The sequence below is a fragment of the Molossus molossus genome, unplaced genomic scaffold (assembly GCF_014108415.1).
Source record: "Molossus molossus isolate mMolMol1 unplaced genomic scaffold, mMolMol1.p scaffold_m16_p_10, whole genome shotgun sequence".
In the NCBI taxonomy this organism is placed as follows: Eukaryota; Metazoa; Chordata; class Mammalia; order Chiroptera; family Molossidae; genus Molossus; species Molossus molossus.
Window position 1 is genome coordinate 34,785,853 of NW_023425345.1, and position 17,803 is coordinate 34,803,655.

Sequence of the window (17,803 nt, forward strand, 5' to 3'; positions counted from 1 at the left end):
CTTTTAGAATTTTTTTTCCTTGCTTTGAAAAGAGAATAAAATATGATCAGCAAGATGAAAGTTATTAGTACCAAAGAAAACCAAAATATAATGTCTGAGAGTTGACCTTCCAAGGGTAAATGTTTTCTATTTTACTTTCACTTTCCCCTAGATAAACCAGAGCTCCTAAATGAGGAAAATATCATCTACAATTGCTCTCTCTGTACCCTAACCACATCTCATCTAATCCCCACTCAACAGAAAACAGAAACTATAAAGCCAAAAATATAAAAATCAGAGTATACCTCTCTGTGCTTCCTACAGACTCAGTTTGATTATTTATTTTGTATACAACACTTAACATATAGCATTTGTAATTTCCATTTGGTTGACATGATATCATGACTTCTCTGTAGAGTTATAACTTCAATCCCAAGACAGTCTTACATATGAAATAATTCCTCCAAGGAACTATGCCTCTGAGTATCTCTAATGACTTAGCACTCCACGGAAAATAAAGACAATATGAGGTAAATATACACAATCTCAGAATCAATCACTATTCTAATAAAGAGGTTTCATAATATAGAAACAAAGGAGGTTCACTTCTATAGAAGGTAAGTATTCATTTATTCATTATTTACTGAGTACCTATCATGTGCCAGGCATTGGGGATACACAGATCTCTAAGGCACAAGACCCTCAGTGTGGTAGTGGAGCCTGCAAGCAGCCAATCACAGCACGATGTGGAAAGGGCCGTGGTGGAAGTGTGCATGGACCTTGCTGACGCACAAGGAGAGCTTAGTGTAGATTGTGACAGCAGGAAGAAAGGAGACATTGACCTTAAGATGGACTTGAGGGCCTGGGAAAAAAATGTGACATGAGGAAATCCATTTTTTTAGTCTTGATTTAAAAAAAAGAAAACAGTTTCTGAGGATGCAAATGTGTCACAAGAAGTGTTGCCTAAGAAACTTACTCAGATCAGCTTTCAAACACACACACACAAACTCATTTGGTTGAGGAGCAGACCTTATGCTAAAGAATACACACACATTTTTGTATCTGAGTGAAGTCCTAAGGGAGGCACTAAGATTACTGAGGGGAAGTCTATGCTATATGGCTTACATGATCATCTTTCTAAGGGAAGGGAAGATAAGCTTCTACTACCAAGTTTACAAAGCAGCATCTGATGACTGCAATTCGTTTTCTCTGGCATGAGAAAACAATCACCCCGCTAACACTGATAATATAAACTACATTATGCATAAGTGAAAACAGGCAGCCAAAGAATCTATCATAATTCAAAAGCAACAGTCTGTCCCAATAGCACACAGATAATATCCTGTATTTTCCATTCAGGATACGATAACTGTCCAGTCGCTCTCTTCTCTTCCATACTACAATAAAAATGAGAAAACATGTTTTAGTGTATAAGCTAACAGTGCTGGAATAGCTCATAAACAAACTAAAAACAAACAACATTGTACACAAGATCTGCTTCTGTTTGGAACATAAAAAGTATATTCACATTGACAATTATATTAGACAGAAACAACCAAATACCTGGAAAGAATCACCAATTTTATCATGATTGTTGAACTCAAATTTATAGTTGATGTAGGTCCCTTACATACCTAAGTGCATGCCGTTTCATTACCATTCTGTATTTAGCTTCTGCTCTTCAAATGCCACAACTGGGTTTAACTATGTCATCTTTACTTTTAAGAAGTGAGGCTCAAAGTATATTCCTCAGACCAGTAGCATCGGCATCACCTAGCAACACGTTAGAAATGTAAATTCTCAAGCTCCGCCTCAGACTTCCTGAATCAGAAACTCTGCAGGTGTGTCCCAGCAACCTGTGTATCAGCAAGCAGTTCAGGTGATTCTGGTGGGAGCTCAAATTTGAGAAGGACTGCCCCCAAATCCCCTTTCTCAAGAGCTTTATGTTCATGGACAAAAATATTACATTGACAAGCCTGGTGGATCTGACCAGTGACTCCGTTTTCTAAATGAAAGTTATGTTGTGTTAGCATCCAATTTTTCTTATCCCATCAAAAATCATGGACCTGCATAATCACAATTTGATTATTTGCATCAGCAGATTTGTGTTAGCAGACCTAAATTTTCATATTTAAAACGGAAGTAAATGAAACATAAAGAGATTCCAGATGTCAGGAACAGAAAGCCAGTTCTATATTCATTTGTTCATTCATTCGTTCAGCAAACATCTGTGTTTCAATGAGTGGTCACCCTTTGAGCGAGGACTGCATGCCAGCACCACTGTGCTGAGCGCTTCACAGAGTTACTGCCTTTTTTTTTTTTTTTTAATCCTCACCCGAGGACATTTTTCCATTTTTTGTACAGATAGAGTGGGAGGGAGAGAGAGGAAGAGAGAGAGAGAGGGAAACATCGATGTGAAAGGGACACACTGAGCGGCTGCCACCCGCACGACCAACCAGGGCCGGGGACAAACTGCAACCAAGGTACGTGCCCTTAGCGGGAACCGAACCCGGGTCTCTCCGGACCGCAGGCGGACGCTCTAACCGCTGAACCAAACCGGCCAGGGCGACTTACTGCCTTTTATCCCCACACCAGCCCAGACAGTAGATGCCACTGCGCATCCCATTTTATGAATGAGAGAACTGTCTATCAGGGAGACTGCATAACTCACTCAAGGTTGTGGTTAGTCAATGGAAGAGACCTAACTCCAGCCAAGGCCCCTCTCTCACCAAACAGCACGTTCTTGACCACCATCTAGACTTCCTGTACATCTTCGCATAGTCATGCATAAAGCCAGACTTGGAAGGGATCTTCCCGACACAAAGTAGTAGCATGCCGTTAAGGCTGCCACTGGGTGTTTGTGTAAATCAAAGGGGTCCCCTTTTCCACGAATGGACTCTTTAGTCCTAATATAACATTGGCTGAAATGAATACAAAACGTGAACATTCTGAATTGAAAAGAACCTTAAAGATCATCTTATTTGGGTAAGCCAAATAAACGGGGCTCCGGATTTTATTTCTTTACTTCAGAACAAGTCCACTCTGATTGGTTTTATATGCTGGGATTTGAGGAAAGATTTCTTTTTCAGAAAGTACTGCTGCTTACAAATCAACTGTGAAAGAAGGAACTCTTAAGCCAAGCTTGTCATTTCACATATGACCCGAAGGCTCCCGGGCACTCATTCTCCAGCCTCAGTCTGTTGCTATTTCTCCAACGGCATGTTGTCCACGTGCTGTGTTCAAGACCTCAGTGAGCAGAATCTACCAAATTGGAAAAATTCCTGGGAGCCAAGAATGGATCTACCCTCAACCTTCTGGTTTACGTGAAAAGGAGAAAGAAGGAAGCCCAGTGACTGACTGTAAGTGACTTGCTTGATCCACATCAGAAATGTGTACCTAGAGAGTGTGGCCTCCCACTGCTGACTCTGATTCAGGACACATGCAGGAGAAAACATTCCCAAATTCTGCCTGGTTTATGGATGGTGTCGGCATGATGTAAGACGAGAGTGAAAAATGCGTTTTATTTTTCTTATTTGTATTCCCATTAATACATTAGATGCTTTTGCCATCAATAATACTTGAATGTCAGCATACTGGCATTTTAGCAGATCTGCAGAACTGTGATTCATGACCACTATAATTTTTATCTTGAATCTCATCGGTTCAAGTAAATTTGCTTTCAATTAACTGTTTTAGTTTTATAACCAGTAGAAAATCAATTTTGGTTACAACAACAGTCATAGGTCATATTACTCTGTAAACTTGCGTAATATGTATTCGGTTTTACCCCTCTCACCCTGCAATTTATGCTTTTATGTAAAAGCATAGCCTTCTGAGATGTATGCAAGAGATAGGATAATACAGCTAATTCATAATGTCTAGACCTAGGCAGTTAGCAATCAAACTTTTTATGTGCATGATGGATAATTCAATTTAATTTTGCAAGTGAAAATAATTCAAAGTAGAGATGGCAGATTTTAGTGGAGAGAGAAATTATATGCTTTCCCCAAGCGTAGATGTCCTGGGAAGGAGGGGAAAGGGAACACATGCCTACATGGGCGAGGCTGTCCTTATACCCGGCCAGTGTCATACACCTTATACACCTTCAGCACGCGCGGGCTTCTGTGAGTCACACGTGCTTGGCTTTGCTCACTGGAATCAACGATAGACTTAAAGAAACAAGACAAATCACAGTGAGGCTGCGAGATGGTCCTCTGAGCCAGTGTAGAGAACTAACTGTGTGATGGGCACAACGTTCCATTTTTATGAACGCCAGTTAGAACATTCAACGAAAACATGACTAATGACAATTTCATTACTTCATAGTCAATGTACGTACGGCAAATAATTTTACATGGCCCTTGTTAAAATGCCTTTTACATTCAGCAGAGAAAATTCTTAATTCTTTGCAACATAAAAAGGATAACCTGTGTGCCATGTGCTTACTTTTTGCCACGCCACACAAATATAATATGCGCTGCCCACCAGGTAATAATCTGTCATTCTTCTTCCAAACCCTCTTCAGGGGCCCAGCAAAGCTCTGCGAGCCCACAACACGTGGAGAAGTGTGTATCAGGAAACAAGGAAAGGCTGAGAAGCTGGTGGAGGGACTGAGTCATTAAAGTAATCTGGAAATGTTCCCTTAGCACGCAGACTGAAGCATAGCTCAGGACCTCTGTAGGGTAGGAGGGAGGGGGAGGCTCTACCTTCTTATGCAACTAAAAGTCATCAAGCTGTTCCACTGAAAGCAAGAGGAACACCCGAGCCACAAGGGCCATTTAGACTTCCGAAGCCGGAGCCACCAGTGGGAGGAGGGATGTTTTCCTTCCACCTGGTAACTTGCAATCAGTACAGATCCTGCTCCTATCCCACTCCGGCTTTTTTCTTTTTAAAAATTTTAGACAGACTTTTTTTTTTTAATCCTCACCCGAGGATATGTTTTGTTGTTTTTGTTGCTGATTTTTAGAGAAGGAGACAGAAAGAAACATTGATGGGTTGTTTCCCGCAGGGACCCCAGCCAGGGATTGAACCCGAAACCTGGGTATGTGTCCTGACTGGGAAACAAAGCTGAAACCTTTCGATGTAGGGGGCACTCCAACCAACTGAGCTGCCCGGGCAGGGCTAAACAGACTATCGTGGAGTTTATTTATCTATTATTTAAGTTAAATATATTGGGGTGACATAGGTTGGAAGTGTACGTTTCTGGGATACATCACCTGTGTATGGCATTGTGTTTTCTTAAACCATTTAAGACGCCCACCCCTTGGTCTTCACAATCACTGCTTCCCATCCCCTGACACCTCAGTAGCCACACTGCCAGTTACCCCAACATGCGACCCTCATATTTAAGACCTGGGTTCCAGCTTTTATTAATCCTGACACCAGTCTCGGTGTGTATGTTACTTTGAAATACTCTAAATCAGGTTCTCTGATATTTTTTTGAAGACTAATTTGACATTCAAGACCTCTCTGACCTCTTCTCAGAATGTTAATGTACGAGAGCAGCACATTTTTCCTCTTTAGTATGTGCTTGGTCTATCACCCACCCATTCATTCCTTTATCCAGGAAACATTTCCGAGTACGTGCTAAGTAATGACATACATTGTGTTGATGACTGGGGTTACTAAATATTCCCTGCATTCAAACAACCCTAGAACAAAGACAAGTGTGTAACCAGAACATAAGTGAAAGGTCAGGACAGGATAATCCCAGGTACTATGGAAGCTGGAGAAAGAAGCAGCCTTGAAGTGGTAGAATGTGTTTGTACTGGGGGAAAGGGATGTTGTTCAAGAGAGATTTAAAAGGTTCCTAAAGGACCTGTGTCTTAAGGACAACCAATACCTCTCATCATGTGGGCTAACTGTAGAAGGTACAGAGCAGGAGGAAGCAGCAACAGCAAAGCATATTGGAAAGCAGAGAAGACCCCAAATGGTCGGAGCACAGGTGGAGAGGATGGTGAGTAACTGCAGTAGGAAGTAGTTGAAGTTTGGTTCAGTACAAACACAGAAGTGTTTTTCTTTGTTGCTTAAAAAGAGAGAAAAAAAGAAACTGCCATTTGTAATGTTCCCTTCCAAAAAGGTATTTGTAGGGCAATCTAAGACCCAGGGAACTATATGAATAATTAGCCAAATAATATGAATATTTAATGTCGGAGATTCTTACTCCTATACAAAAGTACACAGGTTAGCCCAGTCTGTGTGGCTCGGTGGACTGGGCATCGTCCCATAGGCTAAGAGGTCCCAGTTGGATTCCCCGTCAGGGCACATGCCTGGATTGCGAGCTTGACCCCCCAGTAGGGGGCGTGCAGGAGGCAGCCGATCAATGTATCCCTCTCACATGGATGTTTCTCTCTCTCTCTCCCTTCCTCTCTCAAAAAAAAAAAAAAATCAATAAAAACATTTTTTAAAAAAAGTACACAGTTTAAATGAAAATCAAATTCATATTTAAGAAAGAATTATCTCCTCTGGTCGTCTTGGAAAGAATCTTTAGGGTTTTTGATTGTTGCTGCTCTCCTCTTCAATTTGCCAGAGCATTTCATTGTTAATATCCATGCTTCCATGTAATGTCAGAGGTCAAATGTGAACCATGATGCAATTCTATGCTTTTTCCTCAATAATGACCTAAAGTATTTCTCCTGGAGAGAAACAGACAACCTAGTAGCTGGGTTGACAGCACCAATTTGCCATCTTGCAAGAGAATAATGTTGAAACTTTAGGTTCTGTGCCCACAAGCATAAAGTAATTGAAGAGAAAAGATGTGGTCTTTGATTCCGCACGATGGTCCTTTGTTACTGAACAATTTGGAAGCAGAGTTGGTGCTTCTGGTTTGTGGTTGAATTCAGATCGTTGTATTATCTCGTGTGTTCTGTAACTATACCTTTTGTTTCTTTGTTCAATGAGCTCTGAATGCATCATTAGTTTTTGGTGTTGCTACCATTATCCACTACCCATTACTGCTTAGTGTAAAAAGAGAAATTATTAACTTCTTAGCCACAGGCACTTAAGTACATAGAGGATATATGTGGGTTAAAAAAATGTGTTTCTTCTCATTCTCTGCTCTCTCTCTATATTTATATTTTATTGTAAAACCTTTTGACAGGTGTCACATTAAAATTGAATATTAATTGTGTTCTATATCAGTGTGCTTTGACTGGCCTAATAATTTGTCTCGTTTTTTAAACTACTACATCACAAGCACTTGAACAGCCTCTGGAACAATACACATATTTGTTGAAAGGATGAATAAAAGACATTCACTTCATTCTGACATTCTTGCCTTCCAACATTTTACTTTCTGGGGAGAAAGGGTTGGGGTGGGACATCTGTGATACTTTCAACAATAATGATAAATTTAAAAAATAAAAATGAAAATTTTCTTTTGCAATGGCTTCCCATCTTGCCCCAAAATTATGTCCTTGGGCTTCTCTTGTCCTCATACTGTAGGGTTCGGATGCATTCTTTTCCCGCCATCTCAGTGGTGATGATGGACATTTCTGCTTTGCCTTCCTGAGCCAAAAACTTCATGACTGTCTGTCGAACACCTCTAATTAGATCTTTCTTTCAGTTCAGATTTAATCTGATTTTTCCTTCAGCCTAGTTGACTACTTTTCCTTTTCCTTTAATCCTTCACAACCAAATCTAGTCAGTTCAAATTTTTTATTTCATATGCTCTCCAAGAGGTAACCCTGAAATCTCATGGTGTACTGACTACTAGAAAATGTAACATTCTGTTCAGTACAATTTGTTCAAGACCATTTCCAAAGGGGTTTTTTTTTCTTATCACACTTCCTCCCCTCTCAAAAACCTCTCAACTTTTGTTTTGGAGAGAGGCTTTTATAATCTAGAAAATTACATATTTTAGTTCTGTTTATATTTTTTATTTGAGCAGAACACTAATAACTTATCACTTTCATCAGAATTACTCAGACTACTCTAAAAAATATACAAATACCTGAAACACCCATGAAGGAAGTTTCATTAAATTTCTTCAGATTACTTCTCATTGTTTCTATGTACAAAAGTAGAAAACAACTCTGAATAGATTTTATCTTCAATACTAAGATAGTCCTGTATTTAATTCGCAGAAAACTCCCACAGAAAATGTTGGCTGAAGAGTGGAGGCAAGAGCTAGTTCATTGGTTCAAAACCACAATTATTCTTTCCTTTTATTAATATTATTAGTTTCACATAAAAGTTGCCAAATAGTCAAAAACACCGTTTTTATCACTAAGGACCTCAGTTGCTCTGTGGGGACCCTCTGCTTCCCCGACCAACTGAATCTTTGCTTAGTTTTAAGACCCAGCACCCCCTGATGTTACCCAAACCATCGAAATTCATTTTGTGTTTCAGCAGAAATCTCTGCTCCTCTTTAGTATTTTCACTGACCGGCAGCATAGGCTCAACAAACTCCTCTACAAACTTTATGGAGTATTTACAAGTTATAGAATAGTCTCTTATTTCCTGGTATTTGATATGCCTGGCTAGAAAGAAACTTAAGGGCCCTGTGAGATGTTAGATTGCTCCTAAAATAAAATAGGCAAAAAAAAAGTTAGCCAAAAAAAGAAAAAAAGGTGTGCACACCCTTTGAGCCCGAATTCAGAAATGTATCCTAAGAAAATACTCATTTACTATTTTTAATAGTAAAAGAATTGTCAACAAAACCAATGTACAGTAATAAGATTTCTTTAAAAATCATGGTATATCGATAGAATAGAATTCAATTTAACTTCATACATGGAATTAAAATTATTTTGATATGAAAAAGCAAATGATTTATTAAATGAAAAGTGCAGGTTCCATTTTGCTAGAAAATATATTTATCTAAAAATATATAAATGTTTACAAAATATTAGAAGTTGAGACCTCAAAAGTTAACAGTGATTATATCTCAGTGTTGAAATCACAGGCAGCATTATTTTCTTCTGCTGTGCTTTCTTCTACTTTCAAGTATTTTTCTTTTATAAAAGTATTATACATTTTCATGAGATTTTTAGATTTATCAAAATGTATATATATATTAAATTTTTTAAAATTAATTTTTTAGAGAGAGAGAGACAAAGGGAGAAAGAGAGAAACATCACGCTTGCTGTGCCACCGGCCCTTGAGCCATCGGCTCCTGCTTTGCTCCGAACCGGGGATGAAACCCACAGCTCTGGTGCGTCAGGATGACGCTCCGACAAACTGAGCTACCCGGCCAGGGCTTTACATACATATATATTTTTTTAATGTTAAGTAATCTGGAGTCCCTAACAATTATTTTCTTTTTTTTTTTTCTCCAAACATGTATTTTCTTTCCCCTTTCTGTATCGCTTATGCCCACACACACTATCAGGAACGTCTTCCTTAAATGTGTTGACCCCAAATGGCAGTTTTTACTCTCTTCTTGCCACTGAACTATGATTTGGTTCTAAGCGCTGATTAAAATAAGATGAAAGAAGCCTTTACCTGAATATCAATCAATTTGCCCAAGAACCGGGTTGCAAGCTTAGTCCCATTCTCCACAGATGGAATGTGTAGGGTCTATGAAAGAAAACCAGACAAGAGACAAAGAGGATATTCATGTATACAGTGACAAGCCGGACACTCAGTAACACCACTGTATTAAGACAATTCCCCTGATATAGCAATGGCACTATTATAATTTGATTATGTTGGCTTCAAAGCCTCTTTTCTATTCCGAATTTAAACAAAAAAGTAACTAGCCAATGACAGGTTGTTCATTGCCTACCAACTGATTTAGGGCACTGCTGGTGTACATGCCGGTCTTTGGGATAATCTGAGAAATGAATGAGAAGCTATGAGTGGCTACAATAGTGGCTAAACTTAGAAAACCCTATCTCTTAGAGCATTCCTCGAAGCAACAAGGCTAAACGATTGGCCTCCACTTCTAACCTTCTTGGCAGGAAATGAGGACTCAAAGATATTTTGCCACAAATTAAAGCAAATCATTTCAGGGACATAAATGAAAGCAAGTCTGTGCCTTCACAAAAGGGGCTTCTAAAGCTGTATCTGTTGTGAGCCAAACCCCCAGGGGCCACCACCTCCACAGTGTGGGAGAGCCTGGTAAAATGCAGGGCTGAGAAAGATTTCATGACCCTGATTTAAATTGCAGTCATGTCCCTGCATGTCTTGCTGGCTTGCTTGCCTTTGATAGTCTGATTTTCTTAGGTAGTCCATGTTCTCACTCTTCTTATTATGCCCTTTAGGATAATAGGATAATTAGATGTACCTGTTGGCTCGGGATGCCCTCTAAAACAAGACCATTAAAAACATGTTAAATTTTATACACTTCTTATTTCTACAGGTGAAATAATAATTGGACTTAAACATATTTGACCTAATGACAACCGTAGTTCATTAAAAAAGTAGCCAATACCTAGATACTACCATAATAAAATATGAAACAGTGGCTTTATAATCAGTACAAGTACTGAATGCTAATAGAATCATTCTTCTCTCTTGAAACAGTCTATAGATGAAATTAGGTCAGGAGCCATTCCCAAAAGCAAGCTCAAAATTAAGCAATGAAGCAGCCACCATTAAAATCAGCAGGGAAAAAAAAAAAATCAATCCACCAGCAGAGGAAAACTTATATGATGTTGCATGTTAAAACAACAGAATTTATATTTAATATGAGTAATGTAAGCCAACTCACATTTTAAGAATAATAGCCACATGACTTTAAGGTATAAAGTTAGCTGTTGATGGTGCGGGAGGCAACCAATCATGGTCTCTCTCACATCGACGTTTTTCTCTCTCTTGCTCCTCCCTTCCACTCTATCTAAAGATAAATGGAAAATATAGCCTCGGGTGAGGATTAAATAAAAAATAAATAAAGGTTAACTGTTGATGTTAGTAAGTACTTTGTTATAAAGGGAAAAGCAAAACAAAAACAAACAAAAAACTGACCCAAAAATGGAAGTACAGCTCATATAAAATCAGACTGGTTTTACTAGGAGGAGAAAATTTTTCCCAACTAAATGCTTGAATTCCTGCTGAAAGACTTTAGGAAAGGCACCAGGTTTGCCAAATAAATTTTTGTAAAGTGGTCTAATTAATAACAACAGCAATAATATGAACAGTGATAAATGTAGAAGTTGATCATTCGAATGAATTTTCCGTAACTCTATGCCATTCCTACTCCAATAGTTTGGAACTATCTTTGGAAATCAGCAGTTGAAATCTAATGACCTGAAGACCCCTTCTTAGAAAGCCAGTAGAAAGAAATGAATAGAAATCTAGTAACACATCTCAAATCCCGCAACGGACAACAGACAGACATGGTCCCGTCCAAGGACAAACTGCCTTCCTACCACGCTGGAGCGGACATAAAATCACTGGAAAGAATGTCATTGGTAATACTGGTTCACGAGGACAATCTGTCCCAGTTAACAGAATGCCAACTTATAAAAAAGTCCTTTGCATCCTGGGTCCAACCAGCATTTTGTTCACAAGTTTTTAAAAAAATTAAATTAGCCCTGGCCGGTTTGGCTCAGCGGTTAGAGCGTCGGCCTGCACTCCTGAGAGACCAGGGTTCGGTTCCCGCTAAGGGCACGTACCTCGGTTGCAGTTTGTCCCCGGCCCTGGTCGGTCGTGAGGGTGGCAGCCACTCGATGTGTCCCTTCACGTCGATGTTTCTCTCTCTCTCTCTGTTCCTCTCTCTCCCTCCCACTCTACCTGAACAAAAAATGGAAAAATGTCCTCGGGTGAGGATAAAAAAATAAAATAAAAAATAAAAAAATAAAAAAATTAAATTATAGGCAAATGCTTGGAAATGGCAGGCTGTCTTACCTCGCCCTTGTACAGGATATCAGACACGGGGCAAACAACGCAGGCGGTGCCGGAGCCGAACATCTCCTTCACTCGGTTCTGCTCCAGGGCTGTGGTCAAGTCACCCATGGTGAGGTACCGCTCCGACACCTTAAATTCACCCTGTTTGCAATACAAACAAATAAAATAATGCATATTTTTAAGGAAGAGGCCTGGGGGAAATGCCCTGCAGTACTACCTCTCTGCTTGGCATTCCTACTGAAGCTGGATAACGTCGGAATCGTCCTTAGAGGGAAAGCTGTAGAAAGCAACACCATCTTATTGGCAAACACGCTGAGGTGTTGAGCAACCTACCCCAAGGTCACAGCTTGTCTAAATGAGATGATGAGAATATAAAATGTAAGATTATCATTATAAAAGACATGGTACATTTTAATGCATGGCTGCTTTTCTTTTTACCTTTTATTTGTTGTCATGTCTAAAGCCTCACAAGTTGCTGCACGCTGGTGCTACCTAAAGTGTGCTCTACGCTGACAGTGTCTTAAGTCCTATTTGCCACAAAACAGAACACATTATCGTAACATTAAACTTGTAGTTACCATTTGCTGAGCATCCATCGCATGCCAAGTTCTCTCGTTTTTAAGGTGGGTATTATCATCCCCATTTTACAGATGAAGAAATAAAGGTTCAAGGAAGTTGAGTGACACCCCTAAGGCCCCATAGCTAGTAAATGGCAAAAAGTGGATTTGAATTCAGGCCTGATCCAACTTGCTCCAAATATGGTCCTTTTCCTACTGTGTCTGTAATGGAGTAAAGGCATAAACTTTAAATTTAAATATCTGAAAGATTTTATTGTTTCAAAACATTGAAAGTATTTGGATTTTACTTGAGAAATTGCATTGTATATTTTTTCTTCCAAAATTAAATTCCCTGATTCAGTTGACTTGACAGCAGTAATCTTCTCCCTTATTCTTAGAATCATGTTAGATTGAGTTTCATCACAGAATTATTGGTTTAACCTCACTGACTTCTGCTAAAGTATTTGAATGTTTTATTTGTTCCAGAATAAGAAATGGAAAAAAAAAATTCTGATTTTTAAAGCTATCTGTTTCAGCTATCTATTTAATATGCATTCTTTCAACTGTGTCATTCTGATTCTTCTATGTTAGTGGCTCAAGTTCAATGTTTGTCAACAGGCTATTTGAATGAAGGACAACAAAGAATGGGTAGATTTTAAAAAATAAGATGAGAGTATTTTTAAAAACCTACAGATCCACAATAGGTAAAAATGGAAATCACAGCCCTTGGCAAGATTCAAAACAAAAGAATGCACTGTGCCGTGAGTGTATTTGGAAGGGCAGGAAAATATGCCTGCGATAGAAATATGGTTTTTTGCAAGTTTCAATTTATCTCAGGCTGTAATTGCAATTATGTTGTTCAAAGGTAAATAAATTCCAGAAAATCAGCCAAGTTAACTGAAAACAAGCTAAGCTCTGTGTTCTGGAAAAATAAAAATAAAAATCTCTTGTAAATAAACAGAATTATTTCTACGCTGTTCACCCTTACTCGTCTTTGGACAATTTCCCCTGTCTGGCAAGTAATGGTAACCCCCCACACGCCTTTTGGCATTTATGTCTCACTGTTTTTAAATAGCTTTTAAAATAAATTATAGCTAAGGAGTCAAGAAAAAACTTTCCCCATAATAATCTATCTTCATGCTAGCAAATCATTAGTGTGGGAAACATTCCACTTGCAACTTGTCATCAAACCTTCTGTACTTGGTTGGATTTTTTTCTTCCTTTAATAAAAGAAAAATTACTGAGCTTTGAAAATACATCTTTGCAACTGCAAACATATTTAGGACGGGCAAGCTGTTTGAAATTATACAAACAGTTTGTAAATGTCATGCCCGATGTGCCAGCCAGCATGTGGCAGTTGTGCTATAAATAAGTCTATGAAACCCTGAAGCAGACAAGGCCCATTTCCTCTCTTTCCAAAGTCTTTTCCAGAGAAATTGTGCTAGTACTTGCCTAGATAATGAGTGTGTCTCTAAACATCTGCCCTATTAGCGCTGTTTGACCACAGAATGCTCACAGCCTTTTCATGTCCCTTGGACATCAGTTTAACACATGGGTCAAAAGTTGCATCCAAGAACTCTTGCCAGAAAACCAACTCATTCAACATTCATCTTGAGTATGTCATAATGTCATTTCCAGTATCAAATACTTTAACGTGCTTGCCCATGTCACATGAATCAGAAAGTCTACTGAAAATAATTTTACACTTGCTTGAGGGTTTTGGTTTGAAAATAAGTGTGCCTGTGAATTTGGGAGGACAGGGGCATGAAGGAGGGAGAAAGAGGCAGCCAAATTAATAATGTTATGTTAGTAAACATTTATGTCAGTAATATTCTTTAATTTCTACGATAAACATGGTTACTCTGGAATATACCGAGGAAGGGAAGAACTACAAAATCATTGCCACGTGAAAATGCACGTAGACTTAAAAAGTTAAGGACTGGCTAAATGGAAGCACACAAATGATCAACTAGGTGAGTTGGTAGGAGACACCTGATATAGAGTTTGAGACTAGTCCTAGACTTCTTCACCAGGACAACTCGACAAACTGGTTTCTCTCTGCCCTCCCTATAAACAATGCTTATTTGATGGTTTTGCCAAGACTGTCCTTCTAGAAGAGTTCTTTTCACTCAAGTTAAGATTAAAGATTAGATAACACTGGTTGCAACTGCAGGATGTTATTTCAACACGAAGCTGGGCTTATTTTGATTACTTTTTGTTTCACGCTTATAAAAGTTGTTCATGTCAAAGACCCACCCATTGGAGAGCCAGGTCCAGAATGCTCTGCCTCGTCACTCCTGGGAGGATGATGCCATCTAGCGGAGGAGTTGCCAGTTCTTCTTCTGTCAAGTAGAAATTGGAATATTTTCAAACTTTTAGCTGTATTAGCCATGCCTTCTATCAATGGCCATTTAACAAAACGTTTTTTTGCCACTTTGCTAGTAATAACCATGAAGATAATGTTACTGTTGTGCATTATCAAATTTCTCAACTCCATTCACACTTCAGGTAGATCTTTATTAGAAGAAAAAGAAGATGAAGACAAAGATAAAGATGATGGTGAAGACAAAGAAAGAGAAGAAAAAGAAAGGCACTACAGATCTAATCATCTTCAATGTACCCTTACCCAGTAAAAACATGAGGTGTTCCACTAACAAGCTGTAAGAGTTATAGAATACTCTTAAGGGAAACATTCGGAAGTTAAAATTTCCTTTAGTGGGTTAAAGCTGGTTAGTAATTACAATAATGCCAATAGGATCTTAGTCAGGAACACTGGTTATTACCAACTCTTTTAAGAATACTATGGAGGAGCCCACCCCCAAGAAGAGTGGGTGTTTATTAAGGCTGGTCACTGATCCCACACTGCCCTTTGATAAATCTCTCTAGTGATGTTCAAACTGTAGAGTAAGTAGCCACATCATATATGGAGTTGCTGACTTCACCCTCTAAGAATCAAATGTAATAGGCTTAGGATGGGCTCAAGCGTGTATGTGGATAACAATAAAAAAAGAAAAAAAAATCCAAAGACACAAACAAAATTGCACAGTTGAGTCATAGAGAGCCAAGGCTGAGACACTGGTCTAGTTGAGAATGACCTCAGGCACTGCAAAGCAGCGTGAGGGCTGGCAGGAGGATCTGTCTACAAGAGCCAGCATGGCCCGTCACCCACAAACACTTTGGACAGAAGGAAATCTCTGGTACCCAACCTCCCCACCTGTGGGACCCAGGAATCTGCATCTCCTGAGAAATGTGCAAACCTTAAATCATTGCTTCATAAAGATGCTGAACCTTGTAAAGGACGATGTGTTGCCCATCATGTGTCTGTAGAGGAAATCACCAGGTTTGCTTGAAAGACTCCCCAGGTAGCAAAAGCTGTGTAGAAATCACACTGGTGACTCTGAGTCCCCCCACGTCATGTTATGCAGCTAAAAGGGACTTTAGAAATCACCTAGTGCAATCCTTATTTTGCCAAAGAAACTGAGGCCCTATAAACATAAGTGACTTGCAAGGCTGATGACACTGGTGGACAGTCGGGACCAGACCTTAAGTGTCCCAACACTGGGGTCTTTCCCTTTCTCTTAGTATCCTGTGGTCTGGGCTCACCTTGGTTACATCAGACATCCCCAGTCAACATGCTGTCTGGAAGACCAAAACTCTGTATCTTGGCTTAGAGTGGTATATAATAACTGTTTTGAATTAAAAAAAATATAAAAATAAATGACTAATCCCCTTTGCTAGGATACAGCAGTATGATTTTTTTTTTTTTTTTTTTAATTTTGAGTCTAAAAATCATCTGCTGAAAACTGCTTTCTGGAAAGAAAAAAATTTGATCTTGGCAACATTCTTGGGGCTACTTTGAAATGTTGCTCTCAAAATAAACCTGTTTTGCAATAGCTTGCCTAGCTAGACATATAAATGTATGGATCTACATGTGTGTGTATATGCACATCCACGATGCATAGAGACAAACATAATTTCAGTGCCCCCAAACTGGACCTTTTCCTAAAGCCTGCTGGGTGCTAAGACTCCATTAAGTTAAATGAAAACAGTGGCCCCGCATGTGCAAATGCAGTTTTGTGAAATATATTTAACACCCAAATTGTAACCACTAGCCTGAGGTCAAGGAACAGAACATCTGTTTCTCTGGTTGCCAGACAGAGATGATGACATGACAACATTTGGGTGAGAAATATTCATTTTCCTCTGCAACCACAAACATGCTTATGAGAGCCAGAACCGGCTCCAGATGGCCCAACATGAGGAAAACAGAGTCTACAAATGCAGCTTGTTTTTGACAGAGAAATCATTTTTAGAAGCTGAAGAATTTAGAAGCAATAACAGCAGGATTCATCTGTGACATCCCAAAGTCAAGCACTAATGGGAACCAGGAATGTGGGTTTGCATAAATGCCCAAAACACCATCAGCACAATTACTCATTTGTTCAACAAATATACAGGCGGGACCAACTTAACGATGCTTTGACTTACAAATTTTTGACTTGAAGATGGTGTGAAAGTGATACTCATTCAGTAAAAACCAAACTTTGAATTTTGGTCTTCTCTCAGGCTGTGCAGTCGACACTCCCTCGTGATGCTGGGCAGAGGCAGCGAGGGTCAACAACCGATCCTCTACCGTGTATTGTGTTGCCAGTGTTTGGGGGATATTGTGTTCTGAACACATTGAAGGTAGGCCAGGCTCAGCTATGATGTTCGGTAGGATAGGTGTATTAAGTGCATTTTTGACTTAGGATGTTTTCAACCCACGATGGATGGATTTATCAGGACGCAGCTCCCTAATGAGGACCATCTGTATATTGAGTGCCCACCATGTGCAGTTGACTTATCTGGGCACTATGGATACAGCAGTGAACAGAACTGATGCAACTTCCTGCTTACTTTCTAATAGGCGGAGGCAAACAATTCTTATGTTCAACAGTATGTTAGACCATGAGAAAAAAAAAAAAAGGTGATATATGTTGGGAAGTGCGATTTTTGATAAGGAGCTCAAGAAAAGCCTTACTGAGAATATGCGGGCAGACTGGAAGGCAGCGCGGGAGCCAGCCAGCAGCCATCGGGCGAAGAGTGCACCAGGCAGAATTGGTGTAAATGCCTGATGCCCAGGGCGGCTCCAAGGGCCTGAGCCAGCTGAGCCAATCAAGAGTCATTGCCATGATCATTCTCCCAAACTATCTGTGACCTCAACCACAATAACTGAGTCCAGTTCTCAGGGTGTCTGGCTCCAGTACTTCATACAAGGTAAAACTTATTACAACAGTCTTAGTAGTCTTTGCAAGTATATGTGTTAAATTATTCATCAACCGAATGAAAAAGAGAACTGTGTGATCTAACCACCAGGGCTGCTGTCACTGGAATCAAAATCCACATGAGTTATGGGGCAAGTGCCACATAGAGTCACCATGCACGGCACTGTGCTGTGAGCAAATTATCTACTTTATCGATCTTTCTGGGGTAGCTCT

General features: G+C 39.5%; 1 protein-coding gene across 3 annotated transcripts in view; it reads right to left on the bottom strand.

Moving 5' to 3' along the window:
- Positions 1–344: 344 nt before the first annotated feature.
- BCAT1 (branched chain amino acid transaminase 1) overlaps positions 345–17,803 on the bottom strand; it is a 92,195-nt gene continuing 74,736 nt past the window's right edge. For all 3 annotated transcript variants that reach the window (XM_036252131.1, XM_036252133.1, XM_036252132.1), the window contains exons 8-11: positions 14,583–14,668; positions 11,770–11,910; positions 9,424–9,498; positions 345–1,376 (exon numbers count right to left, since the gene is read on the bottom strand). In XM_036252131.1, the coding sequence (XP_036108024.1) occupies positions 1,335–1,376; positions 9,424–9,498; positions 11,770–11,910; positions 14,583–14,668 (344 nt within the window). In that variant the 3' untranslated portion in view covers positions 345–1,334. The remainder of the gene's footprint in view (positions 1,377–9,423; positions 9,499–11,769; positions 11,911–14,582; positions 14,669–17,803) is intronic.